This window comes from Cajanus cajan, chromosome 6 (genome assembly GCF_000230855.2).
Source record: "Cajanus cajan strain Asha chromosome 6, NIPB_CcT2T_4, whole genome shotgun sequence".
NCBI lineage: Eukaryota > Viridiplantae > Streptophyta > Magnoliopsida > Fabales > Fabaceae > Cajanus > Cajanus cajan.
Genome location: NC_138522.1, coordinates 64,814,831 through 64,837,660, shown reverse-complemented (window position 1 = coordinate 64,837,660; position 22,830 = coordinate 64,814,831). Strand labels below are relative to the sequence as shown.

General features: G+C 36.2%; 1 protein-coding gene across 5 annotated transcripts; it reads right to left on the bottom strand.

Annotated features, from left to right (window-relative positions):
• Positions 1-10,163: 10,163 nt before the first annotated feature.
• LOC109817837 (CBS domain protein with a domain protein (DUF21)) lies at positions 10,164-21,975 on the bottom strand. Of its 5 annotated transcripts, none has more exons than XM_083059338.1 (13): positions 21,491-21,970; positions 21,325-21,401; positions 20,093-20,176; positions 19,886-19,999; positions 19,412-19,495; positions 19,114-19,185; positions 18,458-18,525; positions 17,852-17,939; positions 17,689-17,762; positions 17,255-17,603; positions 17,066-17,112; positions 16,849-16,963; positions 10,164-10,506 (listed from the first exon to the last, which is right to left on the bottom strand). In XM_083059338.1, exons 1-13 carry the CDS (start codon positions 21,723-21,725, stop codon positions 10,498-10,500), a joined length of 1,416 nt encoding a protein of 471 aa, XP_082915464.1. In that variant the 5' UTR covers positions 21,726-21,970; the 3' UTR covers positions 10,164-10,497. The 5 variants fall into 5 exon arrangements, 3 of the variants coding, with proteins under 3 accessions (XP_082915464.1, XP_082915465.1, XP_082915466.1); XM_083059339.1 differs by having other exon boundaries at positions 16,864-16,963; positions 21,491-21,964; XM_083059340.1 differs by lacking the exon at positions 19,886-19,999 and having other exon boundaries at positions 21,491-21,975.
• Positions 21,976-22,830: the final 855 nt, after the last annotated feature.

Sequence of the window (22,830 nt, the reverse complement as noted above, 5' to 3'; positions counted from 1 at the left end):
TTTAGCCACATTGTTCAACCAATCCAATTACATGCTTTTCGTGTGTTAGGGTACCTCTTCAATCTTGATTAGTGTGTAAATTACCAAACTATAGGAAAGATCCAAGTCAATGATGCTAAGCTGAAGTAATTGTAACTTGTAAGCTCTGCCTGAGGCCCCAGTTTCATTGAATCTAGTTTTGACATGAAATGACACCCACTTTTTTAAATCAAATTAAGTTTCTGTTCTTTTCTTTTCTTTTCTTTATTTATTTATCTTGCTATTCAGTATATTGGTTAGAGAATAATTTCGTTCACAATATCATGATTATAGTTAATTCGAAGGATATTTTTTATTATTTATTATTGTTTACTGTAAATGCCAATGCACCTAAACTAGGGGTTGAATTTAATTTTTTAGAGTATAACATTATGATCCATTAATGTTTCTGGAGATTAGAAAGTTGGCCATGACTTCATTTATATACAAGTATCTAACTGAAATGGTTAATACATAGAAAGGGCAACTATCTAGTTTCTATTGTGAGAAACGACCATGTTGGGCTCAATGATTTTGTTTTTGTAAACAAACTACCATTTCATTTGGAGTATTGTTTATAAAATATTGCCTTACTATTATATTTATATTTTTCACCGTTTTAAATTTTTTCTCATTATTATGTTAAGATTTTTTTTTATTTTAATAATTTGGTTTTAATTTTGTAATTTGGGAAATTAGTATAATAATTATCTAGGATTGCTATTTAATTTGACAAATGATTTAGATTTTTGTCCAAATTTACTTATTCATGATCCAGATTTAACAGTCTCTAAGATCATTAAAATACTATTATGATAGATATATCTACTCAAGAAGATTTATTGATGTTAAAGGTAAAATTTTTCTTGTGAATTTCTGCTAATTTTTAATTCAACAAGTAAAATTCTAAGTTAAGTTGAATACTACTGAATTTTAACTGAACATTATGTGAATCATAATGTTTAACTTGAAGATCCTTAATATGTCATTAACCCTTCCTAGTAGTCATATGATTTTTTTCTCTATTCACCATCATTCTAATAAAAAAAAGTTTAGGACTTCTATTTTGTTAGAGGAGTAGTTTAGATTTGTTATTTAACAATAAATTGGCGTATGAGTAAGGATTGTGTTGTTGCATTTTTTTTTCTTTTTTTTTTTTTCTGGATTTTATGTTGGTCGTGAACTTTAATTTTCTGTATTGCTTTCCGTCATTGACGATGACGAGATATGATGCTTTCTTTTATGGAAATATTTTAGATGAATATGATTCGTTAATATCGACAAATGCGAATTAGTTTTAGGAAGGAGAATTATATTTAATGGAGAAGAATATTTAAAAAAAATATTATATTGTACAATCAAATTTTGGAATTTTTACTTCTTTAAGTGGCCTTTCATAAATAATTTTTAGGTAATTATTCTTATTATTTTTGAAGATTTTTTTAGTTTGATTCGATTAATATTTCACATGTTAAATAATATATTTAATTAGGATTAATATTTTTTTTAGCAAAGGAGGATATTGATTTTTAAAAAAAATATTGAATCCTAATTAATTCAAAAAAGAAATCTAAACATTAAAAGATAAAATCTCTAAAAATAGTGCATGATCTTTCAAATAAGAGAAACTAATATGATAATAGTAATATTTTAAATATGATTTTAGTGCATAAAAAATGAATGAGTGTTAATGATAGCACCAGAATGATATGCTAACCTATTTCACTACTAAGAAGAAAATTATGGTCTGAATATCTCTTTCGTTTTATTGATATGGTATTTATAAGGATTACAATTACCAATCATTGGCTCTCCGCAAATGACGGTAACAGAAAAAAGAGAATCTAAAAACGTAAAAGCAATGACGGGTGGCAGCAATTCTAACAAACTCCTGCTGCGATAACAACTGTCAATGACACCTAAGAGGGCTGCCAATTTCTTTAAAGGTGATTCACAGTATCTATTCAAAGTCCTTCAGGTAATTAGGCCTTCTTGTGTGTCTCTTGGGCCGAGCATCATGGGCTAGATTGGCACTAATGATTGGGTTGCTATCATTACCCTCTGCTGGAAGAAGCAACTTGTCCTCAAGTTGAAAAGTTGATTTTATGTCATCCCATTTCTCCCAGCTTGTATCCTCAGGTGCTAAACCAGACCATTGAACCAACACCAATTTGGTTGGAGGAATTGTGGATGTATCCACTTTGCTGGCCAGTATGGAGAGGGGCTCCACCAAAGGATGATTGTCGGTAGCATAAGGAGGGAGAGGAGCAGGTTGGGGTGTCAAAGGACCCTTGTGAGGTTTGAGTAAAGAGCAATGGAACACTGGGTGAATTTTCGAAGACGCGGGTAATTGAAGACGATAAGCAACTGCTCCAATGCGCTCGAGAATTTGAAATGGACCATAAAAACGCTTGGATAATTTGTGAAACTGTGAACCTGTAATAGATTGTTGGCGATAGGGTCTAAGTTTGACATAGACCCAATCACCCACCGAATAGGATACGTCACGCCGCTTGGCGTCAGCAATGAGCTTCATGGCAGCTTGAGCCTTAGTAAGACGATGCAGCAACGAAGAGTGGATTGCTTCTCGTGTTGCAAGGATATTTTCCACTGCTTCCACGGATGATGAGCCCAAAAGGTAATGGGAAATAGTTGGTGGTGGCTTGCCATAGGTAACTTCAAAGGGAGTGAGGCCAGTACCCGAATGGACTGAGGTGTTATATGACCATTCAGCAAGTGCAAGGAATTGGGACCATTGTGAGGGATGGTCGTGCACAAAGGAACGAAGATATTGCTCCAACACACGATTGATCACTTCGGTCTGGCCATCCGTCTCTGGGTGATAGGAAGTACTCATGCGAAGTTTGGTGCCGCTTAACTTGAATAAGTCGCGCCAAAAGTGGCTAATGAAAATCGGGTCCCGGTCTGAAACAATACTGCGCGGAAAGCCATGCAATTTGCACACCATGTCAAGGAAGAGTTGGGCCACTTTGAAAGCTGAAAAGTGGGTGGGAAGTGGACCGAAGTGAACTCCTTTGGAAAAGCGATCAACTACCACAAGCACCGCTGTGTATCCGCGAGAAGGAGGTAGGCAAGTGATGAAATCAAGAGACAAATCCTCCCATATGGCAGAAGGAATGGGGAGTGGTTGAAGTAAGCCAGCAGGTTTTTTTGTTTCATATTTCAATTGTTGGCAGGTGTGGCATTGAGCAACGAAATGTTGAACATCTGCACGCATGTGAGACCAAAAAAAATTTGTATTGAGACGTTTGAAAGTCTTGGTTACACCCATGTGGCCTCCGAGAGGGGTAGTGTGGAATTCTTCGAGCAACAGTTGCTTGAATGAGTTGGTAGGACTAATCCATATTCTTCCTTGAAATAGAACGAGTCCATTATGTATCCGATATTCCGCATGAGAATCAGGGTGCTCAAGTATAGCTTGACGTAGGGAACAAAATGCGGGGTCCGTATGCAAGGATTGACGCAACTGATCTAAAAACGTGAATTGAGGCATGGAAAGCACAAAACAAGAAGACGTGGGTTGATCTGGAATGCGGGAGAGGGCGTCAGCGACCACATTGGAGGAGCCAGCCTTGTAGTGTATCGTATAATCATACCCCAACAATTTGGCGAGGTAGACTTGTTGTTCAGGGGTTTGAATCACCTGAGACATTAAGTCTTTAAGGCTCTTATGATCCGTCAAGATGACAAAGGAATGGCCTAATAGATATTGGCGCCATTTGCGAACAGCAGTGGTGATAGCATGAAGTTCGCGGACATACGTGGAAGCATGTTGTAACTTTGGGCAAAACTGTTTACTGAAAAATGCTACCGGATGACCTTGCTGCATAAGAACAGCACCCATGGCGAGACCAGAAGCATCTGTTTCAAGAGTGAAGGGAATGCTAAAGTCTGGTAAAGTAAGAATAGGAGCGTCTATCATTGCCTGTTTGAGTGTTTCAAATGCAGATTGAGCTTCCGGATTCCATTGGAAACAATCCTTGCGCAATAGAGCCGTTAATGGAGAAGCAATAGTGGCGTAACCCCTAATGAATTTTCGATAAAATCCGGTCAAACCAAGGAAGCCACGCAATGCCTTGATGGATGTAGGAACAGGCCACTCTACCATAGCTTGGATTTTGGATGGATCAGGTTCAACGCCGTTTGAGGACACGATATGACCCAAGTACTCCAATTGCCGTTGGGCAAACACACATTTAGAGTGTTTGAGGAAGAACTGGCCCTGTAGCAAAGTGAGAAAAACACAATCCAAATGTTGAAGATGAGCATCAAATGAGTCACTAAAAACTAAAATGTCGTCAAAGAAAACTGTAACAAATTTACGAAGGAAAGGCTTAAAAAGCTCGTTCATGGTGGCCTGGAAAGTGGACGGGGCATTGCAAAGACCAAACGGCATGACCCGATACTCGTAGTGGCCGTGATGAGTGCGAAAAGCTGTTTTGGCAATATCATCCTCAGCCATACGAATCTGATGGAACCCTTGACACAAATCAAGTTTAGAGAACCACGAAGCATGGCCTAACTCATCAAGTAATTCATCGATGGTGGGCATCGGAAACCTGTCACGCACTGTGATGGCATTCAGGGCCCGGTAGTCGACACAAAACCGCCAACTCCCATCTTTTTTTTTGACAAGAAGGACGGGAGAAGAAAAAGGACTATGACTTAATTGAATCATGCCCGAAGACAGCATGGTTGCAACCTATTTTTCTATCTCTGATTTCTGGAAGTGGGGATAGCGGTAAGGACGCACATTAATGGGTGTGGAGTTAGGTAGGAGGTGTATGTAATGGTTGATGAGGCGGGGTGGTGGGATGTGGTTGGGTGTTTCGAACAAGGTGGCATATTTGGTGAGTAACGCCGAGACAGCAGAGTTAGGAAATGGGGCAATGGGTTGCGGATTAGGTGTTATGGTGAGGTGGAATAGTGCGGAAGTGGCATGAGTTTGCATGAGGCGCTTGAGTTGTTGGGCAGAAACATCGGTAGGTTTTAGAGGCACATCAGCATTGAGATCCACGGGTTGGCCCAAAGAATGGAACCGCATGGTAAGGGAGGTGTAATCGGTTGTAACAGGACCCAAGCTTTTGAGCCATTGAACACCTAACACAATGTCAGCACCACTAATGGAAAGCACATGGAGGTCGGTGGAAAATGTGTAGCCCTGAATCTGGAGGGTTGTCTGGGGGCAAAGTTCGGTACAGTCAAGTACAGAACCATTGGCGACCATGACACGTAGTGGGTCAGTTGGAATGGTGGGGAGGGCAAAGAACTTGACGACTCGAGGTTGCACAAAATTGTGGGTGCTGCCGCCATCAACCAAGATAGTGACACGGTGCTGGTTGAGGAGGCCGAAAACGCGAAAAGTTTCCGGGGCGGAAAGACCAGAAAGGGCGTTCAGGCTAATGTGAGGAAGAGAGGGTTCAGGTAGTAGTGGGTCTGTGGGTTCAGGAAGAGGGGAGTCAAGGTCAGCAGTGGTGTGAGACGTGTCGTCGTCAGCAATGAGTAATAGCGCGCGAGCCTTACAGCGGTGGCCAGCACTAAATTTTTCGTCACAGTTATAACAGAGACCCTTCTCGCGTCGAGACGCTAATTCTTCTGGTGTCAAATGCTTGAAAGGAAGTTTGGAAGCGGAAGAGGCTAAAGTAGGGGAAGACGAAGACTGCGTAGGATTGCGAAATGGTCGTTTGCGGTCATTGAGTTTATCTTCCTGCAACTTGGCCAAGGCAGCCGCCTGAGGAAGCGAAATGGGTTGGAGGGCTTGAACTTCACGTCGCAACTCTGGTGCAAGCCCAGAAACGAAGCAGCTCAACAAGAAGGTCGGAGGAAGTCCGACAATGCGGTTGGCGAGTCGTTCGAACTCGGTGAGGTATTCGTTGACGGAACCACGTTGAGAAAGTTTGAACAACATACCCTTAGGGTCATCGTAAAATGAAGGAGCGAAGCGTGTCTCAAGAGCCTGAAGTAAGGCTGGCCACGACGTGATAAAGCCATTGCGAAACATCCATTGAAACCAGCTAAGAGCTGGGCCGTCCATATAAAAGGAAGCCACGGTGATACGTTCATCCTCGGGAGTGCCCTGATAATCAAAGAATTGAGAGATCTTAAAGATCCATCCCAAAGGATCATGGCCATCGAAACGTGGTACGTCGAGTTTGATGGGAGGGCGGGAGTGGAAAGGTGTTTTGGGTGGGGAGGGAGGGCTGTTTTGGAGGAGAGCCAGGCGGTCCAGGATAGTATCCACCTTACGCGAGAGTTCAAGGTGATTGTTGGTGAGGGCGGTTTGTCCCTGGGTAAGGTGAAGGATGGCTTCATCTAAGCGTTCGATGGCTGATTTGCGAGTATTATGGTCAGCCATGGCAGGTCGGACCAATTGATAGCACCAGAATGATATGCTAACCTATTTCACTACTAAGAAGAAAATTATGGTCTGAATATCTCTTTCGTTTTATTGATATGGTATTTATAAGGATTACAATTACCAATCATTGGCTCTCCGCAAATGACGGTAACAGAAAAAAGAGAATCTAAAAACGTAAAAGCAATGACGGGTGGCAGCAATTCTAACAAACTCCTGCTGCGATAACAACTGTCAATGACACCTAAGAGGGCTGCCAATTTCTTTAAAGGTGATTCACAGTATCTATTCAAAGTCCTTCAGGTAATTAGGCCTTCTTGTGTGTCTCTTGGGCCGAGCATCATGGGCTGGATTGGCACTAATGATTGGGTTGCTATCAGTTAACTTTGGTTACTATTAAATTTTTTTCTTTATTTTTTTAAAATGGATTTAGGTTGAACACTGATTAATAATGTTATTTCTAGATATATACAACTTTATAATTAGTGCTTTAGTTTTTATATATTTTTATAAAATATATATTCTTAAAAAAATCATTTGGTATAAAGATTATGGTATAATTCATCTTTTAAAAAAAATTCAATGGAGAAAAAATGTGCCTTTCCCCCTAATCTTTAGATATTTACTAGATCATATTAACTTTCATTTCTCCTCTTTCACCATGAAACACTTTTTGATACATTATATATAAATGGTTGAAAGGACGGCTCCATGGGCAGCAATAGTATTTTTTTTTTCTTGTAGGGAGAATTATGTTTGAATGCAAAACAATCAAGCTTCAAGTGTTGAGCAATTAAGTTTTTTTGTTTGTATTTGAATGTCTCTCTTTCTTTTTATAAATATCTAAACAAGTTTCACCTATTTAATGTTATATTTGTTAGAAGAGAGGCAAAAATAAAACTAAAACATAATTTTAATTATCACATTATAATTTAGAATACTAACAAATGTTTTTCAAATATTCATCGAAAAATCATAAAAAAAATTTTATTAAAAAAAATATGTACACACCTTCATAGTTTTTAATACAATTCCACTATAATCTTTAAAATTTGTATTTAATTGTTTTAATATAATTAAAAGAATAATTTCCTTTTATTAGATCAATCTATTTAGAAATGAAGTTATATCATCATGTATAATCATTAATTATAAAACATAAATATAACATCACTAGTATGTACTTCCATAAGCATTTTTATTCATGGATTCTTCAATTAGTAGCTCAGCTCAGGGTAGTGGCTCACAATTTAAGGGAAGATGTCCATTCTCATTCCACTGCATATATAATTGACTTGTACCACTTTGTAAAAGAATTTGGCAGAAGCTTATTAATTAATTACATCCACATAGAAAATGTGGATTTAAAGTGAGATTCCGCAGTGACCATTCACATTTTTAATTAACTTGCAATGAAAATCTAAATTGATCTAGCTTTGGAAATTGATCTGATGAGAATGGAGAAGCAAAAGTAACAAGTCAAAGGTTTTAGTGTTGAAGTGTGGGATGGATGGAGGTTTTTGAGAAGCGTGGTGACATGAATACCGTTAAATTTAGAACAAAATCTTAGACATTTGTAGACATATTTGGTCCAAAAGAAGAGAAGGTAATGTTTGGTCGCAATCCTTGCACTGGAGCAACCAAACCCACACTCAAGATGTCGACTTATTCTTACATCTCCTCCCATTATCTTCCTTTCCTTCTGTCTTTTTCGCATCTCTCTTTTCTTATACAGTCAAATGATAATAATGCTCGACCTTCTCATATTTAATATTTTCAACCATAAGTAACAATAATGCTATGGTATGATTCCTATCGGAAATTATTTTTGGACAAAATTTCAGCGTAAGATCTTAAGTGTTTGTCATGTTATTCTTTAGTTAAAATTAAATTTCATCTTAGTAACATTAAAAACTAACAGTATTAAATAATGATAAATGTGAGTTATTTGCTAAGTGAACCATTTTTAATTAAAAAATGGTGTCACAAGTTTTCAAAGATACAAAACTTGGAATCGTTTTTTTTTTTTTTTCATGTACAATATTATTTTTTAATCAAAATTAAAATTTTATCTCGAGATTTTATAAATCTTTAAGGTAAATATTTATTAGGCTGGATATCTAAATGAAATTTAAATTTTAGTCAAATTATATATATATATATTAAACTAGACAATTATATTGCACAAAAGTATTTTTATAAGTTATTTTTTGACAGGAATTTTTTAAAATTTCTGATAACTTCTTATCTAATTTAATTTAATTTATTATATTCATTTATTAATTAATTTTTTATATTTTAAAGTGCATTATTGATGTCGCAATATAAATTATTTATCTTAAATTTAAAACATAATTTATGTTTAAAAATGATTACGTGTTCAAATTTTAAATATAATTTATATATTCTAATATAATATTTTCTTATATAACTTATTATAATATTTAGTTACATATAATAAATGTTTAACTTGTAAAATACACATGCTAAAATATTAGTTAAAAAACAATATCAAAAGTACATAAAGAAATGGTGTAAGTTTTCTCTTAAAAATAATAACTAAATATAACCAAAAAATATTAATAACTAAATTTTGTGTATTGGATAAAAAGAGAAATTATAAATTATAAATTATTTTATGAATTTAATAATCATATACCAATAATATAAAAAGTCTTACACAATCAATCTATCAAAATTCATAATTTATATAACTTTAAGATGATTATTATAAAATTTAACAAACTTATTATTTATATTAACATTAAACCTTTAACACAATGGTTCGAGCAGCATAAGATTTCATGATTTCATTTTTCTCATGGGGATACAAAATGAAAAAATAAACGCCTGAACTATTTCCTATCCAACATAAAGGAGGCTACGTCAATGTAATTGAAGAGTAACTAATTCCTAATTTTTCACTAACAGTTATTACTTATTTTAATTCTCAACTTTATAAAATTCTCACCTTAGTCTTTTAACTTCATAAAAATTGGTGTGAGATAATGTGTATCTTCTATGTTTGGTTTAGTGTCTTTGAAATTTAAGCACACAATTGATTTCACATCAATCTATAATCCATGTTTAGATAAAAATCATATCAAAATTAATCCAAATGTAACTAATTGTTGATTCCACTAATCTATGTTTAACCAAAATTAATATGAATCTAAACATACTGTAAATCCACATCAACCTGAAGCGAATGCATATATATAGACACTCTACATATTTGGTTTGATGCGAAAACATAAGAATACTCGCATGTGCCTAACTTTATGTCGTGTATATTAGCACCCTATTATTTTTTTTAATTTTTTTAAGTGTATTAAACATACAATTTGATTTTTGCTACATTACTCAATTGAAGAACTCCAAACAGCAGAGACTTGAATGATGTAGTAATTTTTTGGGGGATTGAAAATTCCACCTATCCTAATAAATATCAGAGAAGTGTAGAAAAACTTGCACTAAGCAGAGAAAATGATTTGAAAGGAAAGTCAAGTAGTACCAAAGTGAGTGCATGATAGAAAATAGTTCACGTGAACAGAAAGTGACACAGCAATTTCCTTCTATGAAACGAAGGGACAGCCAAAGCCAAGATACTGGTATATGTGTCTGCTAAGAGAAACACGAATTTTGCATGGCCTAGTTTTCTCTTTCCAGATTATTGCGACCATTGTCATACTATATATCTAACCCCAACATCGAAAGCTTTGTGACAATACAGAAGAAATTAAGAGATACATGACATTATATGCAGCAATTTGAGCTCAGCAAGAAAGGAACATAGCCATGAATATGATAGGCAACAAGTGTGATTGATTCAAACAAAATTGCAAAGAAAACAAAAATGTCAAATATAAGAATTTATTTTCCCAAATATTGGATCTACATGTTCATAAAAGACTGCCAAAAACAAAAGGCATGAGCAACATCTTTATACTATATTATGCCATCAAAACGCACCAGTGGCCACACAAATATATACAGGAAGAGTGGTCTGATTTAAGCTCATCTTTGATTGCTCTTCAAAGATCCTGAATTCCCCTTAAATGTATATCATCCTCCACATACTTCGTCAAACGTTCACCTGCTTCTTAATTCCCCTGAAGGAAAAAAACATTATTTCACTACAAGATATCTAAATATTTACATTATCTCATTCCAGCAATCACATGTATATTGAAATATCTCTCATTAAAATATACTTGAAATGACTTTGATGGTAAATTGTTCCTGAAGATTGGCATGAAAGGCCGGAAAATTTACTTGGCAGTTGGCACAACTCCACAGAAATTTACTAGTAGAATATATAGATTACTGTTGGGAAAACTCGGATTTTCCCGCTTAGTGAAGTTAAGATAGACACTTAGAAATTAAAGGTAGTAATGGGAGCACACGAGTTAAATTCTCCAATATGGAGATTCTTCCACTATGCAAAAGAATAGTAGGATTACAAGAATGTAATTACAAAATTGACTCACTCTATGGTGACACACTCAAAACTTGAGACTATCTCTCTTCTCTCACAAAGAGGCTTTCTCACTTTCTCACTCTAAGAAGTGGATTCACTCTTGGCTTGGATTGAATAGGAATGAAGCCTCCTACCCCTATTTATACTACTCCACCTTCAAAATGAATGGTGGGGATCAAGGGTTGAGATTGGTTCTCTAGAATGCTACACATTCCAGGAATCTCTACTCCCTTCTATATCCTTCTATACTCTTCCATAAGGTTCTGGAAGGCTCCACACATCTCTAGAATGTTCCAGAGGGTTCCACACTATTCCACAAACTTCTAGAGAATTCTACAATTCTCTAGGATTCTCTAGAATGTTCTAGAAAATTCTATACTTCTCTAGAAAGCTCTAGAATTTTCTAGAACCTCTCCAATTAAGGAGGGATCCTAACAAATCTCCCCCTCCCGACTTAATTGGGGGGCAGTAGACAGTAGTAGACCTGCACCTTGACAGCAATCTTCAAATTTCTTTGTCGGTATTACCTTGGTCATCATGTCTGACCAGTTCTCGTCTGTGTGAACCTTGTCAAGATGCAATTTCTTTTCCTCGAGGACTTCTCGGATCCAATGATATCTTGTGTCAATATGCTTCGTGCGGGAATGAAATGTTGAGTTCTTTGCTAAGTATATTGCGCTTTGATTATCACACTTTAACACATACCTTTCTTGATCTACTCCTAGCTCAAGAAGCATGTTCTTCATCCACAACATCTCTTTGCAAGCTTCAGTAGCTGCAATGTACTCCGCCTCTGTGGTGGATAATGCGACACACTTTTGCAGTTTTGATTGCCAAGAAACGGCTCCCCCTACAAAAGTAGTTAGGTATCCAGATGTTGATTTCCTTGAATCAATATCACCAGCCAAGTCTGCATCTGTGTATCCCTCTAACACAGGTTTCCCTTTTCCAAAGCATAAGCATCTTTTGGAAGTTCCACGTAAGTATCGGAGGATCCATTTGACCGCTAGCCAATGTTCATTCCCGGGGTTGGCTAAGAAGCGGCTGACGACTCCAACTGCATAGGCGATATCTGGTCTTGTGCATATCATCGCATACATGAGACTACCTACTACAGATGAATATGGAATCTTCTTCATCTCCTCCATTTCTCTCTCACTTGTGGGACTTTGCTTCGAACTCAACCTGAAGTGTCCAGCAAGTGGTGTGTTAACTGGCTTACATTTGTCCATGTTAAATTGTTCCAAAACTTTCTCTATGTATCTCTCTTGGGATAGCCACAACAGTCTCTTTGATCTATCACGAGTTATTCTCATCCCAAGGATTTGTTTAGCCGGTCCCAAATCTTTCATGGCAAAACTCTTGCTTAGATCTTTTTTCAAAACAGCTATCTTTATGCGATCTTGTCCAATAATCAACATATCATCAACATAGAGTAAAAGTATGAGGAAGTCGCCACTTGCATACCTCTTTATGAAGACACAATGATCGCTTTCTGTCTTTTTGAATTCATGTTCTGCCATGAAGGATTCAAACTTCTTGTACCATTGCCTAGGTGCTTGCTTAAGGCCATATAAACTCTTCGTGAGGCGACACACCAAATTTTCTTTGCCCGGAACTTTGAATCCTTCGGACTGCTCCATGTAGATCTCTTCCTCTAGGTCACCATGAAGGAACGCCGTCTTGACATCGAGTTGTTCAATCTCTAAATCTTGAGTTGCTGCTATGCCAAGGATAACTCGAATGGATGACATCTTTACCACGGGTGAGAATATTTCTTCAAAGTCAATACCTTTTTCTTGACCGAATCCTTTAACGACCAACCAAGCTTTATAACGAGGCCTTGTGTTGTTATCTTCGATTTTGATCCGGTACACCCACTTGTTCTTTAAGGCTCTTCTCCCCTTTGGCAGCTCTACGAGTTCATAAGTGTGATTCTCATGCAAGGATTGCATTTCTTCTTGCATGGCTTTCCTCCACTCTTCTTTATGAATATCCTTGATTGCTTCTTTATAGCTTTGAGGCTCCCCCTCATCAATGAGCATAACATACTCCTCAGTGTTATACCAAGTGGATGATCTTCTTTCCCTTGAGGAACGCCTCGGCTCTGGTGCTGGTAGAGAACTAGATTGAGGATCTTCCTGAGCTGGTTCATCATGAGTCTCCTGGTTGCTTTGCTCTAACACAGGCTCATCTTCTTCAGGATCATTGTCTTGATGTGTCTCATTATTCTCATGTTGAACTGGAGTGAGTTCGGTACTCTTTCTCAATCTTGGCTTCTCTGAGTTTTTAATGTCTTCGATTGTTTGGTCTTCGAAGAATACAACGTCTCTACTACGGACCACCTTCTTATTTATTGGATCCCATAGCCGATAGCCGAATTCATCCTTGGGTGAGCGGAGATAGATGCACTCCTTCGTCTTTGCATCAAGCTTTGCTCGCTCATCTTTGGGGATATGAACAAATGCCCTGCACCCGAATACTTTGAGATGATTGTATGATGCCCTTTTGCCCGTCCAAACTTCGTCTGGGATGGCACCACCCAAAGGGACTGATGGTGTAAGGTTGACAATGTCAACTACAGCCATTATAGCTTCTCCCCAAAATAACTTGGGTAACTTAGCATGAGAGAGCACGCAGCGAACTCTTTCTTCGATTGTTCTTTTCATTCTCTCAGCTAGCCCATTTAATTGCGGTGTCTTGGGTGGAGTCTTCTCTAACCTAATGCCATGTTTCTTGCAATAGGTTTCAAATGGACCTCTATATTCACCTCCATTGTCAGATCGTACACACTTGATCTTTCGTCCAGTCTCACGTTCTACCAGAGCGTGGAATTCCTTGAAGGCATCAAGTACTTGATCCTTTGATTTTAGCAAATGCAACCACACCTTCCTTGAATGATCGTCAATGAAGGTCACAAAGTACAGTGCACCCCCAATGGATTTCTCAGACATTGAGCACACATCAGTGTGTACAAGGTCGAGAATGTTCTTTCTCCTTGCGGGCGGAGAAGATCTTTGAAATGCAACTCTATGTTGTTTTCCAGCTAAACAGTGAGCACAAGGATCAAGTGATTTACCTTTCACATTAGAGAGGAGTTGCTTACGAGCGAGTATGTGAAGACCCTTCTCACTGATGTGCCCAAGTCGTTTATGCCAAACCTCTATGTCATCAGTGGTTATGTTTACCTCTCCTTTGCAAAGCTTAGCTTGCATTACGTACAAGGATCCTTCTTTCTTTTCTCGAGCCATAACTAGACTACCTTTGGTGAGCTTCCACTTTCCTTCACCAAAGTAATTCATCAGACCAGCATCATCTAACTTTCCAGCAGAGATAAGATTGAGGCGCATGGCCGGGACATGCCTCACATCTTTCAAGACTAGCCTACATCCGGTGCTCGTTGTCAGGATGATGTCTCCTATCCCGACGATCTTGCTTCTATCTTGATTTCCCATTTGAACGGTACCAAAGTCACCACTTTGGTAGGATGAGAAGAAACTTCCATGAGGAGTAACATGGAAGGAAGCACCAGAATCCACAATCCAAGAGCTATCATCATAAGCAATGTTTATGATGTTACCTTCTCCAATGATATATAACATATCTTCTTTAGATGCTACGACAGTGGTAGTCTTTTCTTCTTGCTTCTTCATTGGGATGACTTGGTCTGGCTTGACAGTACCTGCCTTCTGATCTCTCTTGAAAGACCGACACTCCATTTTCCTATGACCCATTCTTCCACAGTAATAGCATGTAATCTTCGAGCGTGATTTGGATCTACCTCGAGATTGATACTGATCTCGGCTCTTACTACATCCACAAGTCTCATTCTTTCCCCGGTTTTCAATGATATTAGCCTCGGGATGGATAGACTCACCTCGTTCCATTCTCCTCGATTCTTCTCCAAGAAAGCTATCAGGATCATAGCAACGGCCTTCCGATTCAATAGCTCCCACTGAGCATCGCTCTTGCCTTCCACCTTCTCTTTATAGATGATGGGCTCATGCAAATCCTTGCAGTATAAATGATCCTCCATCATTGGCTTCCAATATGAATAATTATTGGCAGTAAGCTTGAACATGTCTCCACTTTGAAGCACGGATACGTGAAAATTGATCCCGTATCCGTATCGGATACGTATCCGATACGGATACGTTTTGATACGTGAAAGATACGTATCTCATCCGTATCCGCAATGATTCTATTAAAAAAAAAGTATTTTTCAGATTTGTTCCCAGAAACGAAAATATTCAGAAATCAAGTATAAAATAGGAAGAAAACACAAATTTGAGAGGGAGATACTCAGATAGGATTTGCTGCTGCGTTTTAGGAGTAGAAAACCGCACACTAGACCCAGGTAAAGCATATATTTTCCTTTTCTCCGTTATTCTTCCGGTCATGCTTTGTGTCGACTTTGTTTCTTTTGGGCGGGGGAAGGGGCTCTGGTCTCGACACGGGTTGGGGGGGAGGAGAAAACGCTTTTGGGGGAGAAAACGCTTTTGGGGGAGTTTTAACTTACCTGATGCGTAACTTTTACGGTGAGTGTGACTTCATACTTTTTATAAAATTATAATATTAAAATATAATATTAAAATAAATTAAATATTTAAATATTAATTAAAAAGTGCATATAATATTAAAAAAATTAAAATCTAAGCAAAATATTTTTGAGTCTACTGTGCTATTTGTACCTTTATTTAATTTTATAATTTATTTAAAAATATAAAAAATGTTAGCATAAAATTATTAATTTTATGAATATTAAAAAATAGATAATTATTTTAGTAATTATACACGTTTAGGACAATTACTCACTATTTTTTATATTTAGTTTTATAATTTATTTAAAAAGTTTTTAATTTTATATTTGCAATTACAATTTTATATATATTAATTTATTTATTTTTAATACGTATCCTAAACGTATCGTATCCTATATTTTCAAAATTTGACGTATCGCCGTATCGGATACGTATCGTATCCGTGCATCATTGTGTCTCCATCATGAGCAATGTTGTCCTCCATCTTGAACTGCACGAGCTAATGACAACTTTTGATGAACCTGGCTCTTGATACCACTGTTGGGAAAACTCGGACTTTCCCGCTTCGTGAAGTTAAGATAGGCACTTAGAAATTAAAGGTAGTAATGGGAGCACACGAGTTAAATTCTCCAATATGGAGATTCTTCCACTATGCAAAAGAATAGCAGGATTATAAGAATGTAATTACAAAATTGACTCACTCTATGGTGGCACACTCAAAACTTGAGACTATCTCTCTTCTTTCACAAAGAGGCTTTCTCACTTTCTCACTCTAAGAAGTGGATTCACTCTTGGCTTGGATTGAATAGGAATGAAGCCTCCTACCCCTATTTATACTACTCCACCTTCAAAATGAATGGTGGGGATCAAGGGTTGAGATTGGTTCTCTAGAATGCTACACATTCCAGGAATCTCTACTCCCTTCTATATCCTTCTATACTCTTCCATAAGGTTCCGGAAGGCTCCACACATCTCTAGAATGTTCCAGAGAGTTCCACACTATTCCACAAACTTCTAGAGAATTCTACAATTCTCTAGGATTCTCTAGAATGTTCTAGAAAATTCTATACTTCTCTAGAAAGCTCTAGAATTTTCTAGAACCTCTCCAATTAAGGAGGGATCCTAACAATTACAGGAAAGGCTCCAACCTTAATCTATAGTAGCTTTGCTAGGAATTTATATTCCGATGATTTCAAAATCAACCTTTGTAGCTTCCAACAGTAGTAGAATTAGTTTCATGAGTCAGACTTGCAAAATTTTTATAAGCATACATAATATACACTTAGAAAATTATTCAAACACACTTTTAAAATATCATTTCCAAATACAAACCATTTCTTTTACTTGTTTAAACTCATTCTTTCAAGAAATAGATCCATAATGGTCATCTTTCTATTCCAAACTTAAATTTAGATAGAAAAAAAACTTGAAACCTGATTCTGACTTACTACAGGCTTGTGACCTGTCAACTTTCGCCCAGATGGAACTCGTGCCACAGATGTAGCTGCTGCCACAGATGTAGCTGCTGCCACAGCAGCCACGCGTATTCTGCCAAATTCATCAATATGCATTCCATATCCATTTTTTTAGTATCCACTTAAAAACTATGGAAAATAGAGATGAAGAAAAATAAACTACAGTTTGTATCACCTTCTATGTACATCTATATACACATCAGTCTCATCCACAATTTCTTCCTGCATGGATGAAAATTATTAGCAAAATTTCTTGGTTCAAGTAGATTGGTGAAACATTATTTGCAGATAATCCATAATTCCTATTCTGTCTCAGTCTGGCAACTAAAGACATACAAGATATGATTGGTGCAATTAAGGCTACCTGCAGGAGTTCTTCAAACACGTCCTCCAGGGTAATGATGCCAATAACTTCCTCACCGTCTTCGGCGTTGTCAAGAGAGTGGTGGATACCATTTGTTGAAGTGCCATCTTTTTGAAATTGTTTGTCAATATTGATAACAGTATTTTCTGATTTCTCACAAAACCTGGCTAGTAATGGCATAGTTAGTTGAGAAGTATGTTTGATGACTTCTTTATCCTTTGATTTCTCACTGTAACCAGGTTTTGGAGGGTTGTTTTTCTCTCCTATAACCCTGACTACTGCTGCCATATGGCTGCTTCCTTTTTGAAACTCATTGAGGATATCGTATAAAGGCATATCTGCTGGAACCCTGAAAATTATTTATAATTATGAAGAATAATTTAGTTCAATGAATGAGTTAGAAAGCCCAAATACCAGGGCAGCATTGGTCAAACCTAGGAATTCTCCGGATTGAAACAGCACTAACTGGAGTCTCTGTTTCAGCTCTTACAGTAAGAAGGTTTTTTACCTAGCAAATTAAGAGTGACAAAATGTTTTTATCAGCTAGTATCAGAAAAACAGTTTTTTAAGCATTTTGGATACACTATAAACACTCACTAGTAAGAGGCCAATTATATTTTTGGGGTTTCCGCTGTATACAGGGACACGACTATGACCTCGTGCAAGGATTTTCCCAATTGCTTCCCTGTAATAAAGCAGAAAAAAAATAGTTCAGCTCCAATGTATTTTAAAAACTGGACTAAAAAACTGGTGAACTGGTCTGACCGGTTCAAATGAACCACAAAATCAGCCTAACAAAAAACCGGTTTGAAGTGGTTCAATGAAAGGTTTTAATACAATATTATTTTAATTTTTTTCCTAAAAAATAAAATCAACCTAAAGTATTTATCATTTTCCTTACTATTCTAAATGTAAATTAATTATTATTATTATTATTATTATTATTATTATTAATGATATTAATAATAAACATTGACGTGTATATATTTTAATATAAACATGGAAAGCAAAAGAAAGGAGAAAACTATTCACATATATAATTCAAATACACAAGTTCAGTTTAATAAGAGATTGATTGAGTGAGGTAAATGTGGGTCAGGTAAGCTGATATAAAGTAATCCACAATAATATGGTTAGAAATAACTTGACCTTCTGTGACTGCTTCATAGATCTGAACAGAAAAGCTAATAGAAAGAAACGCACCAGTCCAATTTGGAAGCAACATCCAAGGAAAATGTTGATTCAATTGGTGTCATAGCCTCCTGTGCCGTCTGCATAACATTGTAGAAATATTTTCTATTACACAACAAAGCCAATATAATAGATATATCTGGATTTTAAATTTATCTCGAGACCGAAACAGTGGACTGGCCAGAAAGAGAAGGAAAAGTATTACATATCCATAGAATGCTATTACTGCTATTGTTACGGTCAAACAATTAAGAGAACCCAGCTTATTAACCTCATCAGAACATGTCATCTTGCTAAGTAAAGGAACTGACATGGATGATGAAGCATGGAAGATAAATAAACAAAGAATTCAAATTTGAAAAGTAAGTCAAAATGTCAAATGACAGTTGCTTCTTAGTAAAAATAACGTGCCCTCCTAACTTAAGTGCTCATGATAGAGTCTTCATACATAGAACCAGCATATCATAGATTTAAGGGGGGCATAAATTGTCTCATCGGCACCATATATACTATACTTTTCTGGGTATATCAGATGTAAATTTCATGACATTCGTATATTCTGATGTAGGGGGTCTTTATGGAAATGTCAATTGTTTTACTCTTTGTTACAGATAGATGGCAAGAGATAGAGCAATCAGGATACCTTTCTCCAAATAAGTAGTAGTTACCTTCTCTGTGAGATCTAGTGCTCCACTGATAATTGTTGCCTCATCATGAGTGAGTTCACCTCCTTTTCCAGCCTTATATGGTCAAGAAAATGAAGTTAAGGGAAACAGCAAAATAATTGAAGAAACATAAAATTTTTGCATGGTGACTATAGCAGCATTCCTTTATACAAAAAAAAAATAAAATAAAATTTTAACATGGTAATAAATTAAAAAACTATTACTGGAACATATTTTCAGGAAAATCGGTGGTTGCTCAATTGGAAGCTTTACAAAATGCACGGTGATTCAAACAGAGTACCTCTTGGCTATGGATTGAAACAAGGGCTTTCAGCTGTGCTCGCCTAAACAGTGCATGACTGTGTCCAAGTAAAACATCCAGAACCTGGAAGCATAAATGTAAAGATCTACAAAAGCCACAATTTGTTTTGAATAAAATTGTCCGTTACTATGAACTGTATAGCAGATGCCTCCAGAAAAAACAAAATAGCTTAATATGACTACTGAACGATTCAACCTAAGATAACCTGATCCAAATTGTCTTAAATCACCCTTTCAATATAGGGCAGAAGGTTAAGGTTACCATGAAATCGGGAAAACTGAAAGAATAATGTATCTGAACATACCATTAGATAATCAGAATCATAAAAATTATAAGCAAAATTCTAATGGATGGGTGAAGTTGTGTATCAACTTTATGGTATATTTGGAAATGATGCCATTAGCATATAATTTCTTCAATTAAAGTTAGAATTTGGACAATCATAGTGTTCACCTTTCCAATAGGGTAAGCAATTGGGTAACAGATAATCATCAGGACCCGTACAAGCCCCACAAAATTAGCACCAACATAAAGTCCATATCTTGTGCATATAGCTTGTGGGATAACCTATGCCCAAGTGGCACTGTAACAAGTCAGTGCAATGTCCTGCTTAAAGCCTTGTGTGTGGTGCTAGCAAACTGGATTTGAAAAATATTATACCTCTCCGAAAGCTAGAACGAAAGTCACAGATAACACTACTGCTACAAAAGGATGAAAAATCTTGTCAAGGTAAATTGGAAGTGCCTGCAAATCAAAACGGCAGGAAAAGAAACACAAAAAATGAAGGATCCACCAATATTCTTAGTTGTTATAACATAAGCTAAACAAAAAGCAAAATTAACATAATTTCTTGGATTTATGTATTACACACTGGCTATTTTAGCTCTTTTCTTGTTTAGGATCATCATTCTTCTTGTATAAAGGGAATAAGTGCCATCAGTTTCAAATTGACTATGTCATAATCTAGTTCAATATAAAGCATATATTTACAATTTTCAGTACATATTGAGAAGATCAAGATGTGAAGTTACAGATTAATTGTAGGCTTAATCTAAAACTGATCCCAAAACTAAGAACAGAGATTTCTCTTTCATTTTCTTCACCCTAAGTTCTCACTTCATTAGCATTGTATTTTTGTAAGAGTTGTTTATAGAAGCATGACTTGGTACAAGTCTAAATTAAATCCACAGTTCAGAAAATAAAACAATAGGTAAAGAAATGATTACACTCTCGGAGTATTGATTATATCTCATTTGAAGAAATTTTCAATTTTCTTTAAATAATACTAACAGCAATTATATAATTTACAAGCAGTGAGGGTGCAACACTTTGTACACCTGAGCAAAGTTGAATTAACATTAAATCCATAGATTCTCCAATGGATACATGCCAGCAAGACATTCCAATTTCCAAATTCAAGGTGCTGAAAAACTATTAGGTATTCCTGTACTACCACCTGCCCATGATCCCAACCAATGTCTACATAACATTTAAATTTTACAATTTACGATTAAAAACAAGAATTAATAGCACTTGATTCCGTGACATGCAAATATTACCAAGGATCATAATAGTCCAAAATTACCTAATAATTGCTCATAATATCCTAATATATCATCATGTATCTGAGTTACTGAAAGGATCGGTAATATGGTTGGTTGAAGTATTAATCCCTTTTAAGCAAAGGCCAAGAATTATTAAAAGGATCAGGGAATACAATTTCTTCAAAAAGAACAAAACTCACTTAGGATAAAAAAATAAATAAATAACATATGAACATGTTGGATGATCAGCAAGAACCCTATGAAGCAGGATTATCAGACAGCCAAAAAAAAAAGCAAACCCATTTCATCAAGGACTAGAATTCCCAAAAAAAAGTTGCAAACAAGTACCTCCATGGCACAAGCGTTACAAAGAAGCAAGGTGACAAGCAACTGATGCTGTTTCTGAACAACGGGTAGAATAGCAGCTGCAGAGTGAACCCAAAAGTCAACAACAGAAGAAGAAAAGCACAAGGTTACTACAAGAGAATTGGTTGAGAACGTTAGGTAGGGGTACCAGCTTGTTTCTTCTCAGTGGAGGAGCCACTCCGCTGGAGAATCTCAAGGTCAACGAGACCCAGAGACATTAAACCAAGTGTGAGACCAGACATAATCCCAGCAAAGAAAACAAGGAGGCATGAAATTCCAGCATAGAAGAACCACCAGAGTGTCCCAAATGGAATATCCTCTGCATCGTACACGAAGCTCCCTGGTTGGAACTCCCTCATGGCAAGGTTCGGGGCATGCAACATGCTCTATCGCTTACAGTTCAGGAAAGAGAAAACAAAACAAACCCCGCATTATATCATATAATACTTCACTCTAGTTTACATAGTAAATACATGATACTAAAATTTAACAACATGTTAATCTACCGTCCATCCTATGATCATTTTCATCGTGGCAAACGTTACGTGTATCATAATCTGTCGTTATCTGCTGTCTTTGTAACTTTTGGTGCGTTTTTATTGCGTTGGGACCGATTGTAACTTCATCTTCTTACAGGCCTCCCATTCTTTTTTCTTACAAAAATACTCATCACAAAAATGTTTCTGTATCATATCTTAACTATAACTTCAATGGTTATGTATTGAAATACAACCTATCGCATATTAATGTTGGTATTACCTTTGCTTATTTGCATGTTCATCGTAATACTAAATTTGATTTTCTTAAGAAAAAAATTTAACTTTTCAATTTTATGGATAGGAAAAAAAAACGTAATTAAGATAGAACATCCTATTAAAATTGATAACGGTGATTAATTATTGATAAATATTTTATATTAATAATATAATTATAAAAAAAAAGTTTATCATATATGTTATTATTTATTAGATGATAATATAAAATTACTTTAAATTATCCATATATATATATATATATTATATACTTATGTTCTCCTAATAAAAACTAGTTTTTGATATATACAAAGATAAGAAGTTATAGTAACACTTTTTAATAGATCTTTCTAACACAGTTAAAAGTTTAAAAAAACTGCACGATCAATACAGTAATTAATAAATAAAGAATAGACCTATCAAAATTTTCAATTATTAATAAATTTCAGCCCTTTTTGTTGTGTTAGGAAGGCCCGTTTATGTTAAAGTTTACGAACTGTGACGTGAGGCCCTTTTAGTTTTTTTGTGCTGAATGGTGGTATCGGATTCATCTTTAACTGACCCAATAAAATTAAAAGAAATTTCATCTTTGAGAACTGGCATAGTTAGATGAGTTGGTTTCTCTTTAAATATGAGGGAGGATTCCAGTGCTAAAACTGAGAAAGTTCTAACTCAGTTGAGGTGCATGTATTATTTTAAAATTGCAGAATAATTGGCACCTACCCTTTTATTTTAT